General features: G+C 47.0%; 1 protein-coding gene across 5 annotated transcripts in view; it reads left to right on the top strand.

The window, feature by feature from the left end:
* The window catches only part of ARHGAP27 (Rho GTPase activating protein 27), a 65402-nt gene that overhangs the window by 22044 nt on the left and 23011 nt on the right, over window positions 1-20347 (top strand). For 4 of the 5 annotated variants that reach the window (XM_083582684.1, XM_083582683.1, XM_083582682.1 and 1 more), the window contains 3 exons: window positions 14981-15430; window positions 18495-18689; window positions 19957-20061. In XM_083582684.1, coding sequence (XP_083438810.1) covers window positions 14981-15430; window positions 18495-18689; window positions 19957-20061 — 750 coding nt within the window. Of the gene's footprint in view, window positions 1-1977; window positions 2120-14980; window positions 15431-18494; window positions 18690-19956; window positions 20062-20347 lie in introns of those variants that run through there. The other variant, XM_083582686.1, reaches the window with a different exon arrangement.

Genomic DNA, 20347 nt, shown 5'->3' with positions numbered 1-20347 from the left:
ATTAGCATACAAAAATAGAGTCTGGTTCTGGGGTTGCTAGCCCCACCATTATTATGGTCGCGGGACTAAGATTTCATAGACTCATAGATCTGTAGAGTTGGAAGCAACCCTGAGGATCATCTCGTCCAACCCAGTGCCGGATTTACGTATAAGCTAAACAAGCTATAGCTTAGGGCCCCACTCTCTTGGGGCCCCCCAAAAAAATTAAAGGAAAAAACCACTGGATATACATTTCCAAAATATAAGATAAAAAACAAATAAAATAAAACCTACATACAGCAACAGTGTTTTGTGTTGTGTAGGCTCCTATGATGTAAGTAATGGGCTCCGCCTGCTAGCCTGCTCCCTAAAATATCACTGGTTTGCCCATTTCTATATATAGTGTGCCTACATTCTGCATATGGGACACAGGTGGCACTGTAGGTTAAACCACAGAGCCTAGGGCTCGCCGATCAGAAGGTCTGCGGTTTGAATCCCCACGAGGGGGTGAGCTCCCGTTGCTCAGTCCCGGCTCCTGCCAACCTAGCAGTTCGAAAGCACGTCAAAGTGCAAGTAGATAAATAGGTACCGCTCCGGCGGGAAGGTAAACGGCGTTTCCGTGTGCTGCTCTGGTTCGCCAGAAGTGGCTTAGTCATGCTGGCCACATGACCCGGAAGGTGTACACCGGCTCCCTCGGCCAGTAAAGTGAGATGAGCGCCGCAACCCCGGAGTTGGCCACGACTGGACCTAATGGTCAGGGGTCCCTTTACCTTTAATCCTTTGCAATGGCCCATGCCAACAATCAAATTCCTCCGCCGAGGCACTCAAGACGAGCCTGTTCGTCTCATCTGGCCAACCAGAGGAGAGGACCAGGGAGTGTGCAGACAAAGAGACGGGCTTCTAGCCACAGTGGAGAGGCGCAATTTTTGCACACACAACCCGGCCTGCACCCTTGGAGGGAGCCAAGCGGACCGATGCCTAGATATGCCCCTGTTTTAACAATAATACTTTATGTAACCTAGTCAAATGTCCACAGCACTTCCCACGAGCCGTATAAAGTTAGACCACTGCTGTATTGTTACCCCACGCTTCCCCATAACAGTGGCCGACACTGGAGTCTCCAATTTCAGTGGCACCCTGTGCGCCGCAAAGAAATCAGCGCCCCTCTCGCGTCTCACACCCCATTTGAAATAAAAATAAAAGAGTCGGCCACGACTGGACCTAATGGTCAGGGGTCCCTTTACCTTTTTACATTCTGCATGTGTGAATGGCTTTAGATACCTATTACCATATAGCATACATTCAACGCAAAAAACAACGACAATTTGTTGTTGACAAAGGGGAGCTGGGCATATAAAGTAGCTTAGGGCCTCATCAAACCTAAATCTGGCCCCGGTCTAACCCGCTGCAATGTAGGAATATGCAGGTGTCGCATCCAGGCGTTGAACCTGCAACCTTGGTGTTATTAGCACCACACTAATACTGAGCTCAGGTGTATCGAATCCCCCGACGGGGTGAGCTCCCGTTGCTCGGTCCCTGCTCCTGCCAAACTAGCAGTTCGAAAGCACGTCAAAGTGCAAGTAGATAAGTAGGTACCACTCACTCGGCCAATAAAGCGAGATGAGCGCCGTAACCCCAGAGTTGGTCACGACTGGACCTAATGGTCAGGGGTCCTTTTACCTTTTAACTGTTGGAATGTAGGGCTCCCAGGTCAAAAAATGTAGGATTTGCAGAGGGACTGAATCCTTGGCATTTCCCTGCGCATGGCCCCAGGAGCATAGAGGAGGAAGTCTTGATGACTGACTATGAAACTGTCAGTAGAGCGCATTAGGTAGGACTTAACGCCCCTGTTGTCACAGCAACTGATCTATCCCACAAACCTCAACAGGAAACCTGCAAAAGGCAATCGGCGAGGGTTCTTGTTTTGTGCACTGCGTTGTGTTGCTCCTTCCCTCGTGATTGGCCGGTGGTTGAGAAAGTGAATTGTCCCTTTCCCGCCCGCCCTCAGCCATTTTCTCCCCATTAAGGCGCTGCGTCTGGGTTCTGTGACATACCTTCTTGGCTGGCGTTGGCAATGGGCGACTGGGTCCCCAGAGCGTTTTCCCGGCGCAAATCACGTCGTCCGCCTGACCTTCCCAAGGTATGGTGATGTGGGAAAGGTAGATAGTTGCTAACTAAGTCAAGAGTGCTGCTTAGCGCTTGCTTTTGAGGTGGTGCAGAACTTGCCTTGTACTCCATGGTCTAGGGCTAGAAATATTTGGATGTGTTAGGGCAGGCACCCCCAAACTCGGCCCTCCAGATGTTTTGGGACTACAATTCCCATCATTCCAGACCACTGGTCCTGTTAGCTAGGGATGATGGGAGTTGTAGTCCCAAAACATCTGGAGGGCCGAGTTTGGAGGTGCCTGTGTTAGGGCCTCTGGGCATGTGCAGAGTGTTCTCTCTCTCTGCTGAATAGTTGCAGTGGGTCACTTGCATATCTGGGGCTAGGAATATGAGATTCCTAGGGAAGTTCATGCACGCCTTTTAGAAAGTAGTCAACAAGGGGGAAGGGTATTCCAATTGCTGATTAAAATACATCACACCATGTTTAGAAAATGTGGTGAATAATAGCAGGAAATTCATAATAATTTCCACCATGTAAAATCCACCCCATGCCCTCACCCCAAAGCTCTGGGGCTCTATCCCATGATTGTCAGAAGATGGGCCTACGCAGGGTTCCCCATCGCAGCACCTCTGTGACTGGTAAATCTATTTATTCTAGATTTTAGATCCTGCCTTTCAAAAGTGAACATTTTTGCACAAGAAGGTGCACAAGGTAGACAAGCCAAACATATATGCATATATAACAAAAATATGTAGGAATAATTCTATGCAGTGTTTAACTGTGTTGCTTTGAACGTATGCTTCATATTTGCCTTTCATCAGTAATGTTTTATCCTGGGTTGTTTTTACTTGATGTTTTAACATGTTTATAAACCGCTTTGTGGTTTTTTCCTTAAGAATATACAGCGGTAAAGAAATGAGATAAATAATAAATAAAATCTAATGAATGTAGTAACTAGTCAGCTAAAACATTGAAACATCCGCCGCTCCCTGTACAATAGAGTCTCAAGACTACAGCTCCCAACATAACTTAAAATACAGTTACAGCAAAAACAGTGCCACAGATTTCAGCAGATGTGCCTTGTCAGATTTCTGTGGAAAGCACAGGAGGCCTGTAGATTAGAGCAGCAAGCCCGTTCTTTGACTACATTCAATGCTCCATGCAGCTGTTATAGTGGGAAGAGGCCAGGGGGCTAGAGTATTTACCACTGCTTTTCTAAATAGTGGCATGCTATAATAATAATAACAATAATATTTTTATTGTTTATATGCCGCCCATCTGACTGGATTACCCCAGCCACTCTAGGTGACTGACAACAAATTGAAACACAGTTAGACATCAAACATTAAAAACTAATAATAATAATAATAATAATAATAATAATAATAATAATGCTATACGTTGATGGGAAAGTTGGCTTCTGGAAATGTTTAGAGGTGAGAAATCCTGATGTATCCACTCTTGGCCAGGCCTAGAACTTGCTCTGCGTTTTAAGTGTTGCATGAAAAAGTGTTTCACAATCTGCTGTCCCTCCTCCCCCCCCCCCGCCCCCAAAAGCACCGTGAACTGAAAGTTGGTGCCCTGTCTGGAAAATGTTAGGCTGCAGTCCCATATCTAGTCATAAGCCCTACTGAGCTTGCTTCCAAGTAGACTTGTGGAGCTTTGCACCTTTGGACAAGGAAAAGCTTTTTCAGGACCTGAACTTTGCTCAGGCAATTTAGAGCTGTTTGGGGTTTGCTCTCCCTCCTTCTCCTCCTCACCACATTGTCAAGACTGAGACAGGAAGGGGAAGTAAAAATGCCAAAGGTCTAAATTTAGTCAGGGACAAGAAAGTGGGGGCTATTATGATAAATGGAGAGCTGAGTTAATTTTTTCTCTGAAGAGATTTTTCTGGGATTTTTTTTTTATCCCCCTCTCCCCCAAAGACCATCATCTGCATATTTCTGTGGTGCCCTAATAATTTTGCGCCCTGCAACGAGACTGAAGAATACCAGACCTTCTAATCCAACCCCCAAAGGACACAGTAAATAAATCAGCCTTTTACAGCCTGTTTAAAAGAGACCACAGATGGGGCCTGTGTACTATCTCTTGGAATTGGGTGCCATAATGTGGGGGGGGGGGCTTTTTTAAATATGTTGTTGTTGTTGTTTAGTCGTTTAGTCGTGTCCGACTCTTCGTGACCCCATGGACCAGAGCACACCAGGCACTTCTGTCTTCCACTGCCTCCCGCAGTTTGGTCAGACTCATGTTTGTAGCTTCAAAGACACTATCCAACCATCTCGTCCTCTGTCGTCCCCTTCTCCTTGTGCCCTCCATCTTTCCCAACATCAGGGTCTTTTCCAGGGAGTCTTCTCTTCTCATGAGGTGGCCAAAGTATTGGAGCCTCAGCTTCACGATCTGTCCTTCCAGTGAGCACTCGGGGCTGATTTCCTTAAGAATGGATAGGTTTGATCTTCTTGCATCTTCTTAAATATATGCTGGTGCTATTACTGCAAAGAGCAGTTTGGAGGGCTGCAGTGACCCATTTGCGGCCTAAAGAGCAGGTCAGTCTGGCTGGAGTCACGGCCACAATGACTGGGACTTGCTCTGGAATAAGCATGCATGAGATTGCAACTGTTTGGATTGTACTGAGGTCTTCGAGCAGTTTGCATGACTGTTTGGTTGTTATTTAGTCATTTAGTCGTGTCCGACTCTTCGTGACCCCATGGACCAGAGCACGCCAGGCACTCCTGTCTTCCACTGCCTCCCGCAGTTTGGTCAAACTCATGCTGGTAGCTTCGAGAACACTGTCCAACCATCTCGTCCTCTGTCGTCCCCTTCTCCTTGTGCCCTCCATCTTTCCCAACATCAGGGTCTTTTCCAGGGAGTCTTCTCTTCTCATGAGGTGGCCAAAGTATTGGAGCCTCAGCTTCAGGATCTGTCCTTCCAGTGAGCACTCGGGGCTGATTTCCTTCAGAATGGAGAGGTTTGATCTTCTTGCAGTCCATGGGACTCTCAAGAGTCTCCTCCAGCACCATAATTCAAAAGCATTGATTCTTCGGCGATCAGAGTCTCCTCCAGTACCATGACTGTTAGCCGGCCACTAAAAATATTTGAAGTGACGCTTTTCCTGCGTTCCAAGAGCTTCGTGCAGTTTCTTTGTGATCCTTAATACAGACCAGTAACGTAGGCCGGCCTTGACCACAAAGTGGGGTTTCTGTATCCAGAGACAGTTTACTTTTGAATGCTAGATTCTGAGCATAGGGTCCTGCTTTCGTGTTCTGCCTCTGAGACTGGCTGACCTCACTTGAAGACAGGGTCCTGGCCTAAGGGAGACAGTGGCCTCATTGCAACAGTACTCTTTTGCTCTCCATGTTCAGGCCTGCAAAGATCCAGTTGCCACACAACTTAAAAGTGGCCCTGATGGTGTTTTAAGCTGAGTGATTGAAGAGAGCACAAAATAGGTTTTCTCCGCCTCCACCCATGTCTGCTGTTGGGGGTGAAATCTGGCGCCTCCACTTCCTTCCATAAACTCAGCCAGGGCTTAGCTGCAGAATTGCATTCAGTGGTGGAATATGCAGAGTGATGATTCCCTCACTATCATCAGGTCACCGTTTCTCCTCCAAATCTGGTTCTGAAGTTTTGCAAAGAAGGGACATTTCAGGTTCAGATTGGTTGAGAGTGGAGGGTTATTTCTTATTCTGTTAATATTTTCAGGTGGGATTCCATTGCTTGCCAGCAAATTCAGGTTGTGCAATTCAAGGCCTTGTGCAACAAACCCGATTCCCCCAAATATTGGATTATTTTTGCAATAGGGAAGGTGGTGAGAAAATGTCATGAGAAGCTTGGGTTAATACTTGCACAGGCCGCTCCGTAAACAAATTGGAGTAAATGTTTGTTTGCCCAGGTTGTCTAATCTCCTTGCAAACAGATTGGGGTGAGTGCTCAATAAACAGGTTGTCCAGAAGCGCCTTGAGACCAGTGACTTGTCTTGAGCTGGCCACAGTGATCCATGCGATGGTCACCTCTAGGCTGGATTATTGTAACTTGCTCTACGCGGGGCTGCCCTTGAAGCTGACCCAGAAACTCCAGCAGGTGCAGAATGCCGCGGCGAGGTTCCTTACGGGGTCCTTGCCGCGGGATCACATTCACCCAGTGCTTTACCAGCTGCACTGGCTCCCAGTGGAGTACAGGGTCAGGTTTAAGGTGCTGGTTTTGACCTTTAAAGCCCTATGCGGCCTAGGACCCTCGTACCTACGGGACCGCCTCTCCTGGTATGCCCTGCGGAGGACCTTAAGGTCCACAAATAACAACACTTTGGAGGTCCCAAGCCGCAAGGTGGTTAGATTGGTCTCAGCCAGGGCCAGGGCCTTTTCAGTACTGGCCCCGACTTGGTGGAACGCTCTGTCTCAAGAGACTAGGGCCCTGCGGGACTTGGCATCTTTCTGCAGGGCCTGCAAGACAGAGCTGTTCCGCCTGGCCTTTGGTTTGGACTCAGTCTGACCCTTATGTTTCCCTCCCCTTATGGTTTTGATTTATGGGCTACTATCAAAACGAGGCTGCATTTTAAATTGTATTTTAACCCGTATTTTAATAAACTGGTTTGTTTGTTTGTCCCCTCCCCCCCATTATGTTTTATTGTAATTTTATTGGTGTTAGCCAAACCTGAGCCTGGCTCTGGCCAGGGAAGGCGGGGTATAAATAATAATTTATTATTATTAAGGATAGCTGCCTAGTTCGCGACTGAAATAGATTTGACCCAAAGACAGCTGAGTCTGTGCGCTGCCTTTGTGTTGTGTAGGGTGAGTCGTGGGAGACCCCAAAAGCCATACAGTCCACCCTGCTGCTCCACTCAGACTGATATTCTCCCCCCAGCCTGCTCTCTGCCTCGGTAGTTCCTCTTGGCTGGGTTGAGTTTTGCAACCTGGGATCTATTTATGTCCTCAGCCCTCGGCGGTCGCCTGCCCAAGAATAAAGCAGCCACTTCCCCCATTCAGAGTCAGCTCAGAGACTCTTGTCTGCGTGCCTGTTTCTGTTGTAAGCTCCTAACATCTTTGTGAGCCAACACCCACTGGCTCTGAGCGTGCCCAACTCGGCTCAAGGAGAATGCCCCTCTGAACTGTTGAACTTTGTCCATGCTTGGATGACCTCTCAGCTCTGCCTTTCATGTTGTCTGTTTCGGGAGCATAGGAAACTTCCTTCTACAGAGTCACACCACTGCAATTATACCCTTAAACCATACTTCTCTAGTGTCCTGGATTTGACTTTCCGATTGGAAGCTGCCATTTCCCTTATCACCCCTGATTTCACATACATGTCCCCCATCCATTCACATGACTTTCTCTTCCTCCTGGATGTGTCTTTTTTATAGAATAATCTTTATTGGTTTTTCAATTACATTCTCTACATACAGATATTGTATTACATTTTACATTTATACTTGCTCCTAAGAGCTGACTTCCCTCCTTCCTTCTTCTGGCTTTTTTATATCACCTCTAAATTTTTCGCATTGTCTTCATCCATTTTGTATACAGTGGTACCTCGGGTTACAGACGCTTCAGGTTACAGACACTTCAGGTTACAGACTCCGCTAACCCAGAAATAGTACCTCGGGTTAAGAACTTTGCATCAGGATGAGAACAGAAATCGTACAGCAGTGGCACAGGGGATGAGGAAGGCCCCATTAGCTAAAGTGATACCTCAGGTTAAGAACAGTTTCAGGTTAAGAACGGACCTCCGCAACGAATTAAGTTCTTAACCTGAGGTATTGTTCTTCTACTTCCATATTTGTCCATGATACATCTATAAACAAATAAGTCCTTCTATATGTACAATTCTTGTTGTCTGTCTATATTCATTTACAACTACTATTATTTACATTACCCACATTATACATTTTACTTCTTCTTATTTTTATTTATCCGATAATTTTCTTTGTATTTCTCATTATGAGGTTTATTTCAATTCTACTGGTTTCACTATTTCACCTTATTTTTCTTATGCACGACATAAATTTTTCCCATTCTTTCTGAAATGTTTCATTGCCCTGTTGTCGAATTTCCCCCGTTAATTTAGCTATTTCTGCATATTCCAATACCTTCTGTCACCGTTCTTCTACTGTTGGCAATTGTTGTTGTTTCCAACCCTGGGCTAATAATAACCTCGCTGCTGTTGTTGCATATAAGAACAATTTCTGATCATTCTTAACAATATCCTCTGGCTTTTTCAAAAACGTATATCTAAAGATCTTCTTTAGTTCATTGTATATGTTTTCCCAGTATGTTTTTACCTTATCATATGACCTCCTGGATGTGTCTTGCCTTTACTTCTAAATTTGTAGGACAGTGTCTGCTTTTTATTTATTTTTCTGCAGCATCCTTTTCATGAATATATGCATTTTTGCGGACCCTTTACTTGGTACATGAAAGTTTTGTGCCCATTACTGGAAAAGTCCGAAATTTAGACAAGTGTGAAATTTGAAGGATGGTTGTTCTTTGGAAAGTGCAAATTAGGGTAGTTTGCCTTCAAATGTGAACTGAACTGAATCTCTTCCCCTTACGCACATCTTGCCAGTGTGTTTTTTGGCTATGTGCACATTGGCTGCTTGAAACAGAGTGAGGGTACCAGAGTGGGTGGAGATACCTGCCCCTGATGCCAATTACCTGCTTGGTAATTGGGATGTGGGTGGCGCTGTGGTTTAAACCACTGAGCCTCTTGGGCTTGCCGATCGGAAGATCAGCGGTTCGAATCCCCGCAACACATTGAGCTCCTGTTGCTCTGTGCCAGCTCCTGCCAACCAAGCAATTCGAAAGCATGCCAGTGCAAGTAGATAAATAGGTACCACTGTGGCGGGAAGGCAAATGGTGTTTCCGTGTGCTCTGGTTTCCATCACGGTGTCCCATTGCGCCAGAAGTGGTTTAGTCATGCTGGCCACATGACCTGAAAAGCTGTCTGTGGACAAATGCCGGCTCCCTCGTCCTGAAAGCTTGATGAGTGCCGCAACTCCAGTCGCCTTTGACTGGACTTCACAGTCCAGGGGTCCTTTACCTTTACCTTTCTTTACCTGCTTGGTTTCCCTGCGCCAAACTCCAATTCACCACTGAAGCTGTCGTCTGCGCTTGTGCGACAGCTGCCTGAAATGTACACACCTCAGCTTAACTGCGGCTTGCGTTTTCAAACGGGGTGGTTGCCGTTTTTCAGGAAAGCACATCCAACAGGAATATTTCTCTAGAAGCTGCAAGATATCTGTAGATTGTAGTTAATATCATGTGTAAAGGTAAAGGGACCCCTGACCATTAGGTCCAGTTATGGACAACTCTGGGGTTGCGGCGCTCATCTCGCTTTACTGGCCGAGGGAGCTGGCGTACAGCTTCCAGGTCATGTGGCCAGCATGACTAAGCTGCTTCTGGCGAACCAGAGCAGCGCACGGAAACGCCGTTTACCTTCCCACTGGAGCGGTACCTATTTATCTACTTGCACTTTGGCGTGCTTTCGAACTGCTAGGTTGGCAGGAGCAGGGACCGAGCAACGGGAGCTCACCCCGTTGCGGGGATTTGAACCGCCGACTTTCTTATCGGCAAGTCCTAGGCTCTGTAGTTTAACCCACAGCGCCACCCGCGTCATGTGTACTCGGCTTCAAACACCAGAACTGGAGTGAGCAATAATGCGTACACAGCCGCTCTATTCCCCAGTTGCTAACTATAGGCCTGGATAGCAAAAACAACCCTACACATTTCCTGTCCGGTGTTTCCCACTTCTGAGTGGCGAGAAGCTCCAAGGCAAACGCCACAGCTTTTCCTATGAACGAGAAAAAATAGATTCACAAATAGATTAGGGCAGTACCATAAATGCAGGTTTGCCCCAGTACTGCAGGTCTTTATTCTATGTCTGATTCCCAACAGCGGCTGTGGCTGTCACAGGCAGCTGGCAAAGGTGTAAATGAGTTAATTCTGGCTAAATTCCTAGCTTTTCTTCCTAGAATCATAGAATTGTAGAGCATGAGGGGACACTGGGGGGTCATTTAGTCCAACCCCCTGAAGTGCAGGAATCCTGCGCACAGCAACCTCCGAGTGGGCTCGAACCACCAACCTTCTGGTTAACAGCCAGACGCACTCCTTAAATTCAGAAGATGTCAAGTCTAGCCTCAGTTTCCATGCCCGAACTTGAAGGCAAGCTGCTCATTTGGGAAGCCATCCTGTTGAGGGAATGGTCTGTTTCTGCCTGGGTAGCTCAGTCGGTAGAGTATGAAATTTCATAGTTGTGGGTTCGAGCCCCACGTTGGGCGAAAGATTCCTACATTGCAGGGCGCCGTGGTGTCCCTTCAAATTCCACGATTCTGTGGATGTTGGTGTGCAATTCCTAAAGAAGTGGGTCCACTGCTTCTGCCTGTGAGTGTGGGGATCAGCACTCCCTATTTGCACATGAGTTAAACCACAGAGCCTAGGGCTTGCCAATCAGAAGGTCGGCGGTTCGAATCCCCGCGATGGGGTGAGCTCCCGTTGCTCAGTCCCTCCTCCTGCCAACCTAGCAGTTTGAAAGCACGTCAAAGTGCAAGTAGATAAATAGGTACCGCTCCAGTGGGAAGGTAAACGGCATTTCCGTGCGCTGCTCTGGTTCGCCAGAAGCAGCTTAGTCGTGCTGGCCACATGACCTGGAAGCTGTATTCCGGCTCCCTCAGCCAATAAAGCGAGATGAGCGCCGCAACCCCAGAGTCGGTCACGACTGGACCTAATGGTCAGGGGTCCCTTTACCTTTACCTATCCCCCATCATAGGGACACAGGTGGCGCTGTGGGTTAAACTACTGAGCCTAGGACTTGCTGATCTGAAGGTCAGTGGTTCGAATCCCCGCAACAAGGTGATCTCCCATCGCTCAGTCCCTGCTCCTGCCAACCTAGCAGTTTGAAAGCACGTCAAAGTGCAAGTAGATAAATAGGTACCGCTCCAGTGGGAAGGTAAACGGCTTTTCCGTGCGCTGCTCTGGTTCGCCAGAAGCAGCTTAGTCATGCTGGCCACATGACCTGGAAGCTGTACGCCAGCTCCCTCGGCCAGTAAAGCGAGATGAGCATCGCAACCCCAGAGTTGGCCACGCTGGACCTAATGGTCAGGCGTCCCTTTACCTTTAACCGAGGTCTAGTAGCAACTCATGCACAGAGGAAGCTGAGTGAGGATGCGTGAGCAGAGGTGCCAATAGGAAGCTGCAGAATGAAGTCACTATTCAAAGCGGGCAATCAGGGAGGTGTCACTGCTTGAGCATGCCGACAAACAACTTTCTCTCAGCTGAGAAGCAGCTGGCTGTATAGTTTTGCAGTGATGACTGATCAAAACTCGGCAATGCATCTTGTATAATGATCAAGGCTGAGTCCTGGCACAGAAAACCCGGTCCCACAGCTAGGCTCTGATTCACTCTCAGCACTTGCTCAGAGGCATTCTTTGCCCTGTTGCACATGTTCAGGGACTCAGGCTTGACACCAGTGAGCAGGCTCTGGGGTGAGGCCTTCAATCAAATGGGACTCCCGAGTTAGAGGTGCCCTGGTACAGCCCTTGGGCAGCTCATCACTGAAGAATCCTAGAATTGTAGACTGGGAAGGGACCCTGGAGGTCATCAACCCCCTGCAATGACATCTGCCCTGGTCCTGCGTTCCAATTCCTTAATCCTTTCCTGGCTGGATCTAGCCACCCTTTTAATCTCCCTCGTTACCCCTGTCTCAGTGTTGCTCTGGGGCATCAAGGGAAAATGCAAATGATAGCCAGGCCCAGCTACCCAGGGTTGATTAGAAAGCTGCCATCGCAACCCTGTGATCATCATCTGAGCCTCCCCTTTGTGTACCTCCCCCACGAGAGGTCCAGAGGGTGGCAACCTGAGAACGGGGCCTTTTCTGCAGTGGCTCCCTGTTTGTGGAATGCTCTCCCCAGGGAGGCTCGCCTGGCGCCTTCATTGCATATCTTTAGGCCCCAGGCAAAAACATTTCTCTTTAGCCAGCTGTTTGGCTGATAAACATTATGTGGCCTTTTAAATGTGTCTGTGGGTTGTTGGGTTGTTTTGCTTTTGCTTTATTATGTATTTTACATTTTTGTTTTGTACTTTTATGTTGTGAACTGCCCTGCGATTTTCTGATGAAGTGGGGTATACAAATCCAGCAAACCTGGAGCCAGCCCTGCCCACAATGTTTGACCTATCATCTTCCCTCCCTTAAATACAGTGGTACCTCAGGTTAAGAACTTAATTCATTCTGGAGGTCTGTTCTTAACCTGAAACTGTTCTTGAAGTACCACTTTAGCTAATGGGGCCTCCCACTGCCACCACACGATTTCTGTTCTCATCCTGAAGCAAAGTTCTTAACCCGAGGTACTATCTCTGGGTTAGCGGAGTCTGTAACCTGAAGCGTCTGTAACCTGAAGCGTCTGTAACCCGAGGTACCACTATAGAGAGAAATTTAGCAGATGAAGCTCTCCTGACATGGAGCTAAGATTATGCCAAGAGTATCACTTATTTTCAGGCTGAGGCCAATGCAAGAAAGGTAGTAACTCTAGCTATGAGCCGAGAGATGTGGAAAGCGAGGGAAAGTACTGAACTTGACAAAGATAAAAGGAGCTGTTTAGGGAGCTGGATGGAAAGGGGGGAAAACCACCTTGATATTTCAGGGGCGCAGGATAACTGTTTGTTACTTGGGATGTAGGTCTGCTTGCTTGGAGTGCTATAGAAAATTATGCAAACTTCCTTTGCTGTCTCACCACAGAGCAAACTGATCCTGGCAACTCCTTTCTACCAGGGAACACAAAACAATATAAGTTTAATGTTTTAAATGGTTGGTTATATTTATTTACAACATTTATATGTTGCCATTAATAAAAGCTTTCTCTGTGTAGTTCACAAATAAAAGTTTTAAACCATGAAGTTTAAAAAAATTAAATGTAACCAAGATGCAGAGTAAGCACTGAGAAAACCACAAATTAAAAATAAAACTAAACCTATTTTAAAGGAAATCAAAATTGAGGCAGCCTAAAGAAGAGGAAATACTTCAGAACCGGCACAAAAAAAGCAAATTCCCTGGGCAAAAGCCTTTTTTTATGCTGCATTGCCTAGCTCTATATTTATCTTTCTTTCTTTTTAATGGATCCTTCCTTTCAACTTGTAAATAAATTTTCTCGATGTAATAGTGTACAGTCTGGCATGCAGTTATATGCTTGCACAGGGTTGGGGTTTTTTGTACATGTACAGTGGTACATACACTTCAGGTTACATACACTTCAGGCTACAGACTCCACTAACCCAAAAATAGTACCTCAGGTTAAGAACTTTGCTTCAGGATGAGAACAGAAATTGTGCTCTGGCGGTGCGGCGGCAGCGGGAGGCCTCATTAGCTAAAGTGGTGTTTCAGGTTAAGTACAGTTTCAGGTTAAGAACGGACCTCCGGAACGAATTAAGTACTTAACCCGAGGTACCACTATACCGTTTCCTAAAGTCCTTTGTTGCAGAAGTCTCTTGCTCCTTTTCAAAATAGTCGGCCTGTGTTGCTTGATTTTCTTGTAGGTGCTGCATTCAGGTAAGTTTCTGGAAGTGAACGGGCTGCTCTCCCCGTGAACCCCCTTTGGATTTCTCAGGTACATCCTCCAATAGACAGAAGCAGGTTTGATAGGGAGAAAGGACTACCAAACCCACTTTTGGAACTGGGCCAATCATTGCTGGACACAACTGCCAAGGGCCAGGCTTGTAGCAGCCAAGCAGGCCAGCTGGAGAACCAAGGGAAACCAAACCTCAATGTGAATCGCTCTCAGGATATTAAAAACTGAGGGCACTTCTGTCAGACTGTCATTGTACTGTGGTGGGATTCAGTCACATCCTGGCAAATTCAGGTTGTGCACTTGATTAGGAGATCTTGGACAACAAGCCCATTTTCCCAAAAGGTCAAGCCTTTTGCTGTAAGGAAAGTGATGGGGAAAAGCTCCAGAAAATGTAGGGTGGAACTTGCTTTGATGCAGCGCTGTCTGACCTCCCTGCAAGCAGATCTGAGTGAATGCTCAGGTCGTCTGGAAGCACCCTAAGTTAACATTACCTAATAGGAGAAAATGCGAGAAATATCAATCAATCAATCATCAATCAATCTTTATTACGGTCCAGAGACCCAACAAATTGTTACAAAGCAATGCAAAATTCAGACAGCCTACCTCCAGGTTAAACAAGCATTTTGTTCAGACTTAAAAATAGGGATGGGACGCGGGTGGCGCTGTGGGTTAAACCACAGAGCCTAGGGCTTGCAGATCAGAAGGTCGGTGGTTCGAATCCCTGCGACGGGGTGAGCTCCCGTTGCTCGGTCCCTGCTCCTGCCAACCTAGCAGTTCGAAAGCACGTCAAAGTGCAACTAGATAAATAGGTACCACTCTGGCGGGAAGGTAAACAGCATTTCCATGCGCTGCTCTGGTTTGCCAGAAGCAGCTTAGTCATGCTGGCCACATGACCCGGAAGCTGTATGCTGGCTCCCTCGGCCAGTAAAGCGAGATGAGCACCACAACCCCAGAGTCGGCCACAACTGGACCAAATGCTCATGGGTCCCTTTACCTTAAAGATAGGGATCATTGGTTCTTGCAGCCACCGATAAAAACTTCACCACTGCTAATGTTCTAGCGATTGTCTAGTCTTCCAATAGGAACCTGACATAGTGAGCCTCTGATTTTCCCGGGAAAGGTACCAGCAAGCGGTAATAGAAGAATATAGGAAATACAACGTATAGGAGCTAGGTGACAAGAGAAATTTGGGCGTTACAAAAGATGAAGATGTTCACATCCAGCTGACCAAACATTAGAAATCCAGCATGTTTCTGTGGATTGGAGGCTTTGGGAGTCCTGCCTCTGTGTGTCACGTAATTGTGTGATGATGCAGTTGGCTGACGACGACTTCTTTCGTTTCTTATTTTCAGCCTCAGCCAAGCAAGGAGGTAGCTGAAGATCCTGTGTATGTGAATCTCCAGGAGCTCCGGTTGGAACGGAGTCCCTCCACTGCGAGCAAAACTGAATCCATACCCCAGCCCCACCTCAGCAGCCCCCCGGCCAGCTGGGAGACCCACACGGACGCAGAAAGTGGCCGCTTGTTCTATTACAACTCGGCAACGGGCCAAACGACCTGGGAGCCTCCCTTGGACGGCCCTGCCGGCGGCGGGAGTCCCCCTCCTTCTCGCTCTCCCTTGCTTGCCCTCAGCCCTGCCACACCTGCCGAGTGGGACCAATATGTAGACGAGGCCAGCGGGCAGGTGTTCTTCTACAACACATCGACGGGCGAGACGTCGTGGAACGCACCCCGAATGGACGAAACCCTCAATTATCCGGAGATGCAGCCTGCGTTTGTGCCCTACAGCCCTGTGGATCGGAGGGTAAATGTCGGGGAGGGGTCTACTGGGTCTTGGGGTGGGGGGCAAATTCTGATTCTGCAGTGGATAGCCCACAGAAGTCTAGTTCGTGTAGTGAGGACTGAGAACAATCTACGTCCAGGGATGAGACTAATGCCAGATTTACGTACGGTATAAGCCATGGGTAGGCAAACTAAGGCCTGGGGGCCGGATCCAGCCCAATCGCCTTCTCAATCCGGCCCGTGGACGGTCTGGGAATCAGCGTGTTTTTACATGAGTAGAATATGTCCTTTTATTTAAAATGCATCTCTGGGTTATTTGTGGGGCTTGCCTGGCGTTTTTACATGAGTAGAATGCGTGCTTTTGTTGAAAATGCATCTCTGGGTTATTTGTGGGGCATAGGAATTGTTCTTTCCCCGCCCTCCAAAATACAGTCTGGCCCCCCACAAGGTCTGAAGAACAGTGGACCAGCCCCCTGCTGAAAAAGTTTGCTGACCCCTGGTATAAGCTGAACAAACTATAGCTTAGGGCCCCACTCTCTTGGAGCCGCCCCCCCCCAAATATACTACTACTTAAGTGTATTTCAATTCAACAATTACTCTGATAAAATACATATTTTGTTATGTGCAAATGGCTTTAGATACCTATTAGGTCCATAAATTACCCTATAGCATATATTCAACACAAAAAACGGCAACAATTTGTTGTTGACAACGGACAGCTGGACATATAAAGGCCCCCATTGCCTTCAGTAGCTTAGGGCCTCATCAAACCTAAATCTGGCCCTGGATGAGATGTTGGTGGATAGAAAGTTATGGCCCAGGAAACTGCCTGTGGAAAGACTGGTTGATGAGTGTTGAACACATATGGCCTGATTTTCCATGTTAGGAGTAAGTAAGATTTTTTCCTCCAGGGCCATGTGGTGAAGAGCGTCACCAGGGTCCGAATAATTTATCCTTGATGTTGAGGCTGTGTGTGGATTGAGCCTGTAAGCAGGGTGGATTTGATTTAAATCAAATCGATTTAAATCACGATTTAAATCACTAGTCAGTAAGACTTTTCTACAGAAAGACTCACTCTTGCTGGTACAATCTTAATATTTACAACCAGATGAAGGTTTCGTTTTTGGAACAGTAAATTTTCAGAGTAGTTTTTACAGTTATATCAAAATTTACTCATTTGGTTATACTATTAGAAATGCATAGATAATTATGAAATTATTGTGAGGTTTAATAAGTTAACTATTTATATTTGGAGAACTTTTCTACTATACTTTATTGGAAGGAGAAAAATAATCATTTCCTTAATAACAATTTAAACAATTTATTGAGCTAAAACAGTAACATTATAGCAGATGTATCCATGTTTGTTAACTGATGTGGTTAAACATTTTTTTAAAAAAAAACTTAGATTGAGTTTTAGCACACATGAAAAACTTAAAACAAATCCTTATTTCCTGATGAATAGCCTTTGGACTATAGTGTAACTTAAATAGAAAACTATCTTTAGAAAGATTTTTTCTCCAAAGGCATTTTATTTTTAAAATCCAATTTAAATAAAAAAAATCTGATTTAAATTTTAAAATCTGATGGGTTTTTTTTTAAAAATTAATCATTGATTTTTATCCACCCTGCCTTTAAGCTGCCAGTTGGGTCCTTCCTATTCCAGGAAGCAGGTCCTGGTTTGTCTTGTAATTTGGTCCAGATCATGTACTTTGATCTGTGAGTACATAGGATCCGCTTTGTATAGGGCAGGTGGTGGCAGGGCTGGGTGATATTTCAATATATCATCTAAAACCGGTTTCAAGTCCACATCACAATATTGGTTTCATATTGCAGCATATTGCGAATCGTGTTTGTGTGTGTGTGTGTGTGTGTGTGTGAGTGTGAGTGTGAGTGTTATGCGAAAATCGCAATGTGGGGGAAACCGTGAAGCCAGCCAATGCTACTCTTGATTCCTGCAGCCCCTGGATTCCTGGACCATCGGTGGGCCAGATTGAGAAGGTGATTGGGCCGCATCCGGCCCCCGGGCCTTAGTTTGCCTACTCCTGGTATAGAATAATAATATCAGCATATGAAAATTAAACAGAAACCCACTCTTAACAATTACAATAAATAATTTCTAAACTGCAATCAGTAAAACAGACAGCAAGCCACAGTGCGTAAAATAATACAATACAAATTGAGAAGTAGAGACGAGGGTGGGGCAAGAAGGCCTTGCCTGATGAAGTCTCTCCCCTCACAGTTCTTCCGCCAGGACCAGCTTCCTTATTGGCTCTAAATTCAGGTTTCAATCTCTTGTGAGGGTCAGCTGCCTCCAAGGTTCCCAGTAGGCAGCAAAACTGAACCTAGCAACCTCTCAGCCGATGGGTGGGGGACAGGCAGCAAGCCCTCCCTTGCCGTTGCAGAATCAGGAGTGCTCATTAAAGCACCTGGTTGTGTGCTGGCAGCCACAGCCCCACAGGTTGGCAGGGTCAAATTGGAACCAATGCCAGGTCCAATTAGACCTGTGGGCCAAAGGTTCCCTGCCCCTGCTATAGATCAGCAGGTGCCCACCCTATCGATCAGGAGAAGGCCTCTGTATTTTATAAGCCTTGGGAAGCACAGTCAGAAATGCCTGCTGCCTTTTTGGTTTGTAGCTCTTTGCTCCCTCCCTATCTTCTGGGTAAAGAGGGGCGTGGATTTGCCGACCAGAAGGTCGGCGGTTCGAATCCCCACAACGGGGTGAGCTCCCGTTGCTCGGTCCCTGCTCCTGCCAGCCTAGCAGTTCGAAAGCACGTCAAAGTGCAAGTAGATAAATAGGTACCACTCTGGCGGGAAGGTAAACGACGTTTCCGTGCGCTGCTCTGGTTCGCCAGAAGCGGCTTAGTCATGCTGGCCACATGACCCGGAAGCTGTACACCAGCTCCTTCGGCCAATAAAGCGACATGAGCACTGCAACCCCAGAGTCGGCCACGACTGGACCTAATGGTCAGGGGTCCCTTTACATTTTTCTTCTGGGGGAAGATTCTCTAAGGAGATTTAAGAACCCCTGAATTATTGTTTGACAACATGCTGTGTGCTGACCTCTTGTCTGAAACCTCCTTCAGCCGCCAACTCCAGAAACTGACTACCCCAACCTTTCTCCCGATGAACTTGAGCCCTATCCTGAAGAAGATTATTCTCCGGTTGGCTCCTACCAGCCGCTGGACGGACTCTGCGTTCCCTCTGCGTACCAAGGCTGGCCGTCCTATGGCAACCAGGAAGGACTGGTGTTTGATGGTGACCAGTACGCCTCCAACCCGGTAAGGAGGGCTCAGAAAGTCTATGGGTCTGTGCACTGGGGTAACCATGCTACATTTGCCACGGTTTGCCATGCTGTCATTCGTTCAAGGTTGCTGGGAGTTGTCACTCCAGGAGGGGGAACTACAGTACCCAGAATTCTTTGAGGGGAAAGAGCGTGTGCAGAGTCACTAAGCACAGAGGAGGAGACGGGCATTCCCAAATGGAAATAAGCGTAATTTTATTCCCCCAAAGGCTACTTTGGCCACCCAGCTGTAAAAACTCAGACCTGTTTGCCAGCTGCCTTGTAACACCCCAAAATCTTCTGTGCTTCTGCCCCCTCTGCTACAAACTGAGGAAGGCTGGCATCTCATCCCCATTTTAACTAGAAAGTGTGTCCTCTTGGCTGGCCACTAGTTGTCATGGGTCATTGAAAAAAACCGCTTGAGGCCTTTGATGCCCATTAAGGAAATGTCAGGTGATCATCACTGAACGTTATAGCAAGTGATCATGTTATACAAAACATTATTGTAAGTGGTCAATGAAACCAGCAACCCTGTGAAAATAACAAATGCCGCCTTTTTTAAAGCTGGCAAGATCCTGCACCTGTTTTAAAAGCTGCTTTGGGGGCAGAAATTCAAGGTGAAGATTCTTCTTCTGATTTGGGGATTAAGCTTTGAGGAAAGTTTTTAAAAAAAAAAACCAACACAAGTCAAAATTCAGTTTTTCCTCTGTTTTCTGTGTCTGGTAGAGCTTATTAAATGGTATGGACTAGCGCGTGGCAAGGCTTTTCTTCTGTGGTAATATCAACACAGGGACACGGGTGGCGCTGTGGGTTAAACCACAGAGCCTAGGACTTGCCGATCAGAAGGTCGGCGGTTCAAATCCCCGCGACGGGGTGAGCTCCCGTTGCTTGGTCCCTGCTCCTGCCAACCTAGCAGTTCAAAAGCACGTCAAAGTGCAAGTAGATAAATAGGTACCGCTCCGGCAGGAAGGTAAACGGCGTTTCCGTGTGCTGCTCTGGTTCGCCAGAAGTGGCTTAGTCATGCTGGCCACATGACCCGGAAGCTGTATGCCGGCTCCCTCGGCCGATAAAGCGAGATGAGCGCCACAACCCCAGAGTCGGCCACGACTGGACCTAACGGTCAGGGGTCCCTTTACCTTTACCTTTAATATCAACACAAACACAGGACTATTTGGGCAGGGCTTCAAGGGCACTGTGGGCTGATCAGCAGCTTGTGACATACCCCTGTTCTGTGTTGCTCCTGCTAATAAAAGGATATCTTCCAGGTCACTGCATCCAGCCACCATCACCACAGTACCAGCAGTGGGTCCAGCCTGGACAGCAGCCCTTTTGGAAACTGGGTACCCTTCTCTGGGCCAAAGGAGGGACAGGTAAGGAAAACCCTGAATTGTCTTGGACCGGTGGAGGAAAATCTGAAGTGCGAATTCATATCCCATTGAGGATGGGATATATGCGGGTTTCCTGATCCTTCCTGCATTTTGAGCTACAAGGTTCATCTGTGGAAAAATTAGGGTGGGGGAGAGAAATGAATAAGATGCTATAGGGTGGTGAGCTGAGGACCCAATTTCCTTCCACTCCACAAAGAGTCAGCTGATAACTCTTGTGGCCACAATTCCCACTTCTGCCATTTCTCTTCTGTTTTATCTTGATTGGTAA

The sequence above is a fragment of the Podarcis filfolensis genome (assembly GCF_964270895.1).
Source record: "Podarcis filfolensis genome assembly, chromosome: 13".
NCBI classification, from domain to species: Eukaryota; Metazoa; Chordata; class Lepidosauria; order Squamata; family Lacertidae; genus Podarcis; species Podarcis filfolensis.
This window is presented reverse-complemented; position numbering and strand designations above follow the sequence as displayed.